General features: G+C 44.6%; 1 protein-coding gene across 2 annotated transcripts; it reads right to left on the bottom strand.

The window, feature by feature from the left end:
- Nucleotides 1-285: 285 nt before the first annotated feature.
- Nucleotides 286-5287, bottom strand: LOC311168749 (up-regulator of cell proliferation; the record flags this gene model as incomplete). Of its 2 annotated transcripts, none has more annotated exons than XM_084230457.1 (3): nt 5185-5287; nt 4991-5029; nt 286-2876 (listed from the first exon to the last, which is right to left on the bottom strand). In XM_084230457.1, exons 1-3 carry the CDS (start codon nt 5270-5272, stop codon nt 286-288), a joined length of 2718 nt encoding a protein of 905 aa, XP_084086583.1. In that variant the 5' UTR covers nt 5273-5287. The 2 variants fall into 2 exon arrangements, with proteins under 2 accessions (XP_084086583.1, XP_084086584.1); XM_084230458.1 differs by having other exon boundaries at nt 5239-5287.
- Between the last annotated feature and the right edge of the window lie 1131 nt (nt 5288-6418).

The raw sequence follows: 6418 nt of genomic DNA, 5'->3' as shown, positions 1-6418 counted from the left end.
CACAAAAGGCCAAGCCCCCATGGCCCTCAGAGCTCAAAGACAGAAAACCCATGAGTGCTTTGTCCCGCTTCCTATCCCAGGGCTTGATCTTCCTGAGAGTATCTCTAAGGTGGTCTGTGCAGTTATTTCCTTTCTTACCACTGTTTAGTAAGCTCTAGATTCCCCCCTCATTCACTTTCCTCCCTTTCCATGTATGTTGGGCATCAGTCTCTCTCAGACACTGGGCACAGCCCCATGTGGACACCCTACCAGAAAAAGTCACCCACAGCAGGCCTCTCTCCACACTCATAGTCGTCTCACCAGCTCAATGAGCTGCTGAATGTTCTTGTTTTGGTTGGACAAGCCATTCCTGATGTTTTCTAGCAAGCATCTCTTCAATTCAAATATAGCTTCACTGTACCCCAAGCTCACAGCAGCCATGGGAGGCACTCCATGCCACAGGCCTGGAATGTACCAGATATGTTGCTTCTCAGGGTCACAAAAGGCCATGTCAGCCAGAGTCCGGATGCTATCACCTTTTTCCATTTGCACTGTGGATCTGCTGACATCACTGGACTGATCCAGGAGCTGCCTCCGCTCCCTCAGCTTGGGGCCTGGAGCAGACACGTCATGAAGGTTCTGATACACGAACTGATAATTTGGCATATGCCCTGTTTTTTCCAACCTCAGAAATGCATGCAAAATTGCAGGAGGAATGTCCCTTGTTTCTGATAAACTAACTACGGTGACGTTGCTCAGTGCCATAATTAAAGTGGCCAGGGATGCCTCCAGCTCAAACCTCTCTCCAGCCGTGGTTAGGGCCCCACCTATCAATCCCCCAGAGTCTATTACTAGAATGTGATCACAGCCCAAGTCCTGGCTGAAGCCCTCAGCCACTGTGATGAGCTGCATGAAGGCCCCTCGAGGGTCACAGCCCCTACCAGTGGCAAACCGCAGCCCAAACATGGTGTTGAGAAGGGTGGACTTCCCTGTGCCTGGCACACCCAGTGCTGACAGGACTACCAATCGAGACCTTCTCTCCAGACTAACATGCAGCTCCTTCAGGAGCCCCGTGACCCAGCGCAGGGGGGTGCTTAGAGTGCTCCCATCAACCAGTTCCAGGGGAAGCCCTTTCAACAACAGCTCCAACGCCAAAGCTGGAAAGTGGGCGAACCGCCTCTGGCCTGCTGGCAGCTTTCCTGCCTCCACAAGACAGCTTTCTGCCTCATAAAATTGTCCCATTTCCCGCAAAAAGTGCTCCACTCCCAGAGGTTCAGACCAGAGTGGTTCACTTAAGTCCACAGATGCACAATGTTTTGGTCTCAGGGTAAGAATTGTCTCTGGAGGCTGTCTTGGTCTTGGCTGGGTCACCCTGGCCAGCCCCCACTCCATCCACTTGAGGAAGTACTGCTTCTCACCCAGGGAAGGGCTGCTGATGCCAGTGATGAACTCCTGCAGCCCCCAGGCAGGTTCATGGCCATTCTGCTGCATTCGAAGTTCCAGTAACCGATGCCTCAATTCAGTTCTGTGCTTCTCAGGAGGGTCACCAGCCCACTGAATCTGACAGAGTTCCTTTTCCACCTGGGCCACCTTCCTCCAAGAGTCCCCCTGCAGCCTTAGCTCGTCTCTTTTATAGGTATCTGCATCTTTGATTTTCTTGGTTATCCGTTCCATCCGGTCTTTTGCCTGCTGACATTCCTCACAATCCTCATCAATCTTCAGTCCCAGCTTTCGGGCAGCATTTGCCATATCCTCCACAGAGACCCTCCTACAGGGGGACCGAACCACGTGTGCCACAATGGAGCGGACCCTTTGCACAAAGCTTGCACTATCTGTACTGCTTACCTTCACGAGAACATGTGAGTGATCCATCTTCAGCACAGGAATTAGCTTATTCAGGAATCTCAGGTTTGTGTTTCGTTTCCCTCGGTAGGGACTTAGGATAAAGTAGTATTTCGTGGATGACCCCTTCATGGAGTAGAGCAGTTTGTATTCCTTCTTACTGATGTTGTCAGTCAATATGAATACAGCTGAGGAGATTTCTGTCAAGAGCTTAAACTGTAGCCAATGAGACCCGATGTCGCCTCTCAGGTTCAGAAAGGCCACAGGCTCCAGGAAAATGTCTAAGTCCTCCCTGCCACTAGGAAGAAACCATGAAATTTCCACTAGCCCATCTGCAATCTCCCGAGGGTTGGTGCCCAAGTTCAGATCCCGATGCCAGAAGTAATCCTGCTGCCTGTGGCCCAGGCTGAGCACAGCATTGAGAAGCTGGGACTTGGAGTTGCTGCTGACCTCCATGCGCACAAAGGCAAAGGTGGGCGCTCGGGATAAGACCACATTGTCTTCTCTGAAGCTGCCCACTCCCTTTGGAGGCTGCGACCACCATGTCTGCACAATGCCCCTCATGGCCCACAGCAGAAATGTGTGGTAGTGGTTTTCTGAGTCAGGCAAAATGAGAGGGAGTGCAAACTGGCAAAGGGACATTTTCAACATGATTTCTTGTTGCAGGAAACTATCTGAAGAAAGCAGAAGTGCACAAAGAAGGTCCAAGGGGTTCACAGGTGTGTCCGGGGTGGGCAGCTCAGAGAAGGAGTAGATATCTGCAGAAATGTCATCCGCCGTGTCCCAGTAGATTATCTCCTCTTCCATCTGACTCTCCTTCTCCACAGGCCTAGCATCTGGGGGCATGTCCAGCACCATGGTGGTGTTCCTAGCCTCAGCATTGAGGGCCTGCAGTTTCCTGAGGAAATTCCAGGGCAGGTCTTTGGGAACCTGAGGAGCCCAGTTCTTCATGCTGTCACTATTGATCTGCAGAGCATCCTGGAGGCTAAGTTTCTGGACTTGGTATGTCTCCAGTCCCAAAAGCGACAGCATTTCTTGTAGTCTGCTTCTCTCCACTGTGGAGAGAAATGAAGACATAAGCACCCACTCAATACATTAGGTGTCCTAGGTAGAGGTGGGGAGGGATAGGCTAGCACAAGGGGTGCATAACGGCCTACTTCAGAGAGGAGAATGCAGGGCACCCCTAAATAAGACGAAGGTAAAATTACACCACCCCAGATGCAAATCCAGCCAGATACATAGGGCATATAAAAAGAAAAAGGAAAATGAGGCAGTATATTTAAGAATTGGGAGATTTCATGTAAAAGTCTACACACCTGGTTTGTCTTAAACTTGTAAGATTTAGTAACACTGAGCCCAAATTTAATTGGCCAGAGTGAGCAATCATGCACCTAGATGTGAAATGCAGACTCCATTCTCCAACCACACCTCCACGCACTCCCAAAAATTCCTGTGCTTCTGGCTAATGTTCTGGGCCCAGCGTGCAACTCCTCAAACTGTTACCAGGAATTTCCCATAGGGAACACAGTCACTGATTCACTCTGATTTTCAATTTAATATTCCCTTCTCTTTACAAATAAGTTGGAGAATTTTAAAAGGAAACAAGGATATGATTAAGTATGGAGTGGTCGAAACTGTAGTTAAATAACCATCTTACCAATGTGAGGCCAAGATGACCATTTGAAATTTTTTTTTAAGAGTTAATTTATTTATACAAGAACCAGGATACAGGCCAGATGTGCGGGAGGGTGAGAGGATTCACCAGAGACAGAGCAGGTGATGAAATATACTGATGAAATATACTGATGAAATATACTGCTGAGGGGAGCAGCGGGTGAGACAGGAGAGGTCTGCTTCGCCATGTGGGATCTCACCAGCCGGTGGAGATCGAACCCGCGCTGCAGAGGCTGCGGACAGCTTCACAGTGCAGAGTTCAACCACCTGCGCCACCAGGGAGGCCCTGAAATTTTTTTTAAAGATTTATTTTTACTTATGCATACAAGAACTGAGGTACGGGCCAGAGGTGTGGGGGGATGAGAAGATTCACCAGAGACAGAGTGGAGAACGGAACAGGCAGATCAACTGAAGTGCACTGCTGATGGGAGCAGTGGTCCAGGCAGGAGAGGTCTGCTATGCCATGTGGGTTGCTCGCTGGCCGGCCTGGGATGGAACTCGTGCTGGAGAAGCTGCGGATTGCTTCATAGGTTGCGTCTTAACCCCTTGCACCACCAAGGAGGCCCACCATTTGAAATTTTTACTATATTAAATATTTGTCTCAAACTGTCATGAGTCTCCATTTACTTGTTAAGCTCTTTTAATATCACCTAATATAACATGAAATCTTACAAGCACCAGATGCTAAGAACAGTAATGCTGTCTCTAAAGTTCATATCCACCATCCCTGCTCTTGGCTACGGTATTGGTGTACCAATTTTTGCACTGCACATAACTAGTACACAATATTCATTAAATTAACAAAATAAACAAATACAAATCCCGTTCAGCTACAGGATTTTCTCCATCCCTTTCTTCAAAGAAGTGACACCTATGTTGCTTCCTTAGCTGCTCAAATAAAACACAAGAAGCAGCACAGATAATCATCCCTTTTCTTGTTTTCTGAGGTGTCACATGATGGGTTCAGAACCACACTTGGGTAACCAGCAGGGCTCAAAGCACTGGAGCAAAGAAGGGCCGCCCTGACAGAACTCAGAGAGTTCAATGGGCATTGTGACTACAGTACCAGCTTAGAGTGTACAGGAACCACTGAACTTGGTGCAGAAAAAAAGAGCATCACGGAAAGGACATGCTATTACAGAAATCCTTCATGAGTGTCACTAAGATGTCTGAGTTTTGCCAGGACATTATCTTGTACAAACATGGAACATTGTTTTTATATTTTAGTAGTAGTAAAGTGCAGTGGGGAAAAGTTGGAGCAAACAAACCTACTTAGATATCTACTCATGCCCAGGGCGTGACTCTCAGATTCTTAGACTTTACCTAAAATGCTGAGGAGGACTGATCACTCTGTATGGTAACAACTTCCTAGCGTTTCTTTTTTCTGGTAATATTATTGACGGCATACCAACTAAAGGTGATCCTAATGCCATAAGGTTGTAGGAACCACCAGCCAAGATAATATTCTCCACAATAGGACAGAAAAAGCACATACCTGTTGGGAAGTCACTGTCCTGACCTTCATTTGTACCCTCTAAAAAAAAAGGAAAGGAAAATGAAATATCAATCAAATAGGATTCCTTGACTGATACAAAATAATTTAAGCTAAACTAAGAGCCCTCCTTCTTTCTTACTAAGATACAAACTTCTCCCAATTGCTTAAAATATAAAATCCCATTTTTGTGTTACCATTCCCTCTCTCTTTCCCCAATCCACTCTGTTGCCAAATCCTGTAGTTTCTACCTCCATAATGAAACTCGCAATCATCTCCTTCCATTTCTCGCCATTCCAAATCTGGAACAAAAAGCACACACACATTTAGTTTCAGCAGCAAGTTAGGACCTTTAAAATGAGGATAAGGTGGCTAATGTTTATTTTGAATGCAATAATTGGCTTCAGTTTTTCATACATTTTTTTTTCAACACAAGATATTAAGTTATACACAAAATGATGCTCTGAGATATAGCCCTTGTGGAATTTATTAAAGTTTGTGAAAACAAAATATAAATAAAATCATGAAACATCATCTTTGATTTTAGCAATTGTTTAAATATAATTTGATATAAATTCCTTGGTTTAATTTCAGGATTACCTGGTATAAAAACCTTTTTCTATCATAAGGAGTTTTACTAATCATTTAACATGATGTATATATATATGGGGGAGGAGAGACTCTTAATTGAGGAAAAGATATGACTTATAAGTAAACTTTTTTCTTCAAAGTCTCTAAATCATGATATGCCCATCAACACAAATATTTTAATTATAGAATGTATTGTGCTATTCAGATGTTTACATTGGAGGGAAAGACCTTAAAATCCTAATGTTTTACTTGCAAACATAATATAAAGGCAATTACAACTTTGGAAGTAAAAATCACCTGTGCATGTTTTCACTATTATGATGTTTGAAAGTACCACCTACTCCAGAATTTAAATTACATTTTTAAAGCTTATGAATCAAGAAGAGATTGCCTTTTTCATATTTTTATTATTATTCATGACTTCCATATAATCAACTAGAAAAACATGACATTTCAGTTTTTTAGAGGTCTCTGGAAGACATATGTATAGAAATAAAGGAAAGGGGTTTAGGAAAATGTGGGAATGTCAGAGAAGACACAGTTGCTCAACACAGATCACTCCACACAATGTTGAACACTCTAAAGATTTTATTCCAAGTGGACAAAAAACATCATAAGATTTTTTCCAAGGAATCCAAAGTGCCACCTGAAAAGATGCAATGATTAAAGAGAATAGGAAACCCAGGAAAGCCCAAGATGGGCTGAGGTGGCTCTGAGACAAAACTTTTGAGCAAGAATCAGGACTAAATGTTAGACCCAGAGAAGACAGAGCCATTCTTTGTTAAGAATAAGAAATAGCTCTCAGTTGGACCTGGAGAGATATTAGGTGGATGAGGGCAA

This window comes from Talpa europaea, assembly GCF_964194135.1.
Source record: "Talpa europaea genome assembly, chromosome: 3".
NCBI lineage: Eukaryota > Metazoa > Chordata > Mammalia > Eulipotyphla > Talpidae > Talpa > Talpa europaea.
The sequence above is the reverse complement of the archived record's forward strand: the minus strand, read 5'-3'. Positions and strand labels throughout refer to the sequence as shown.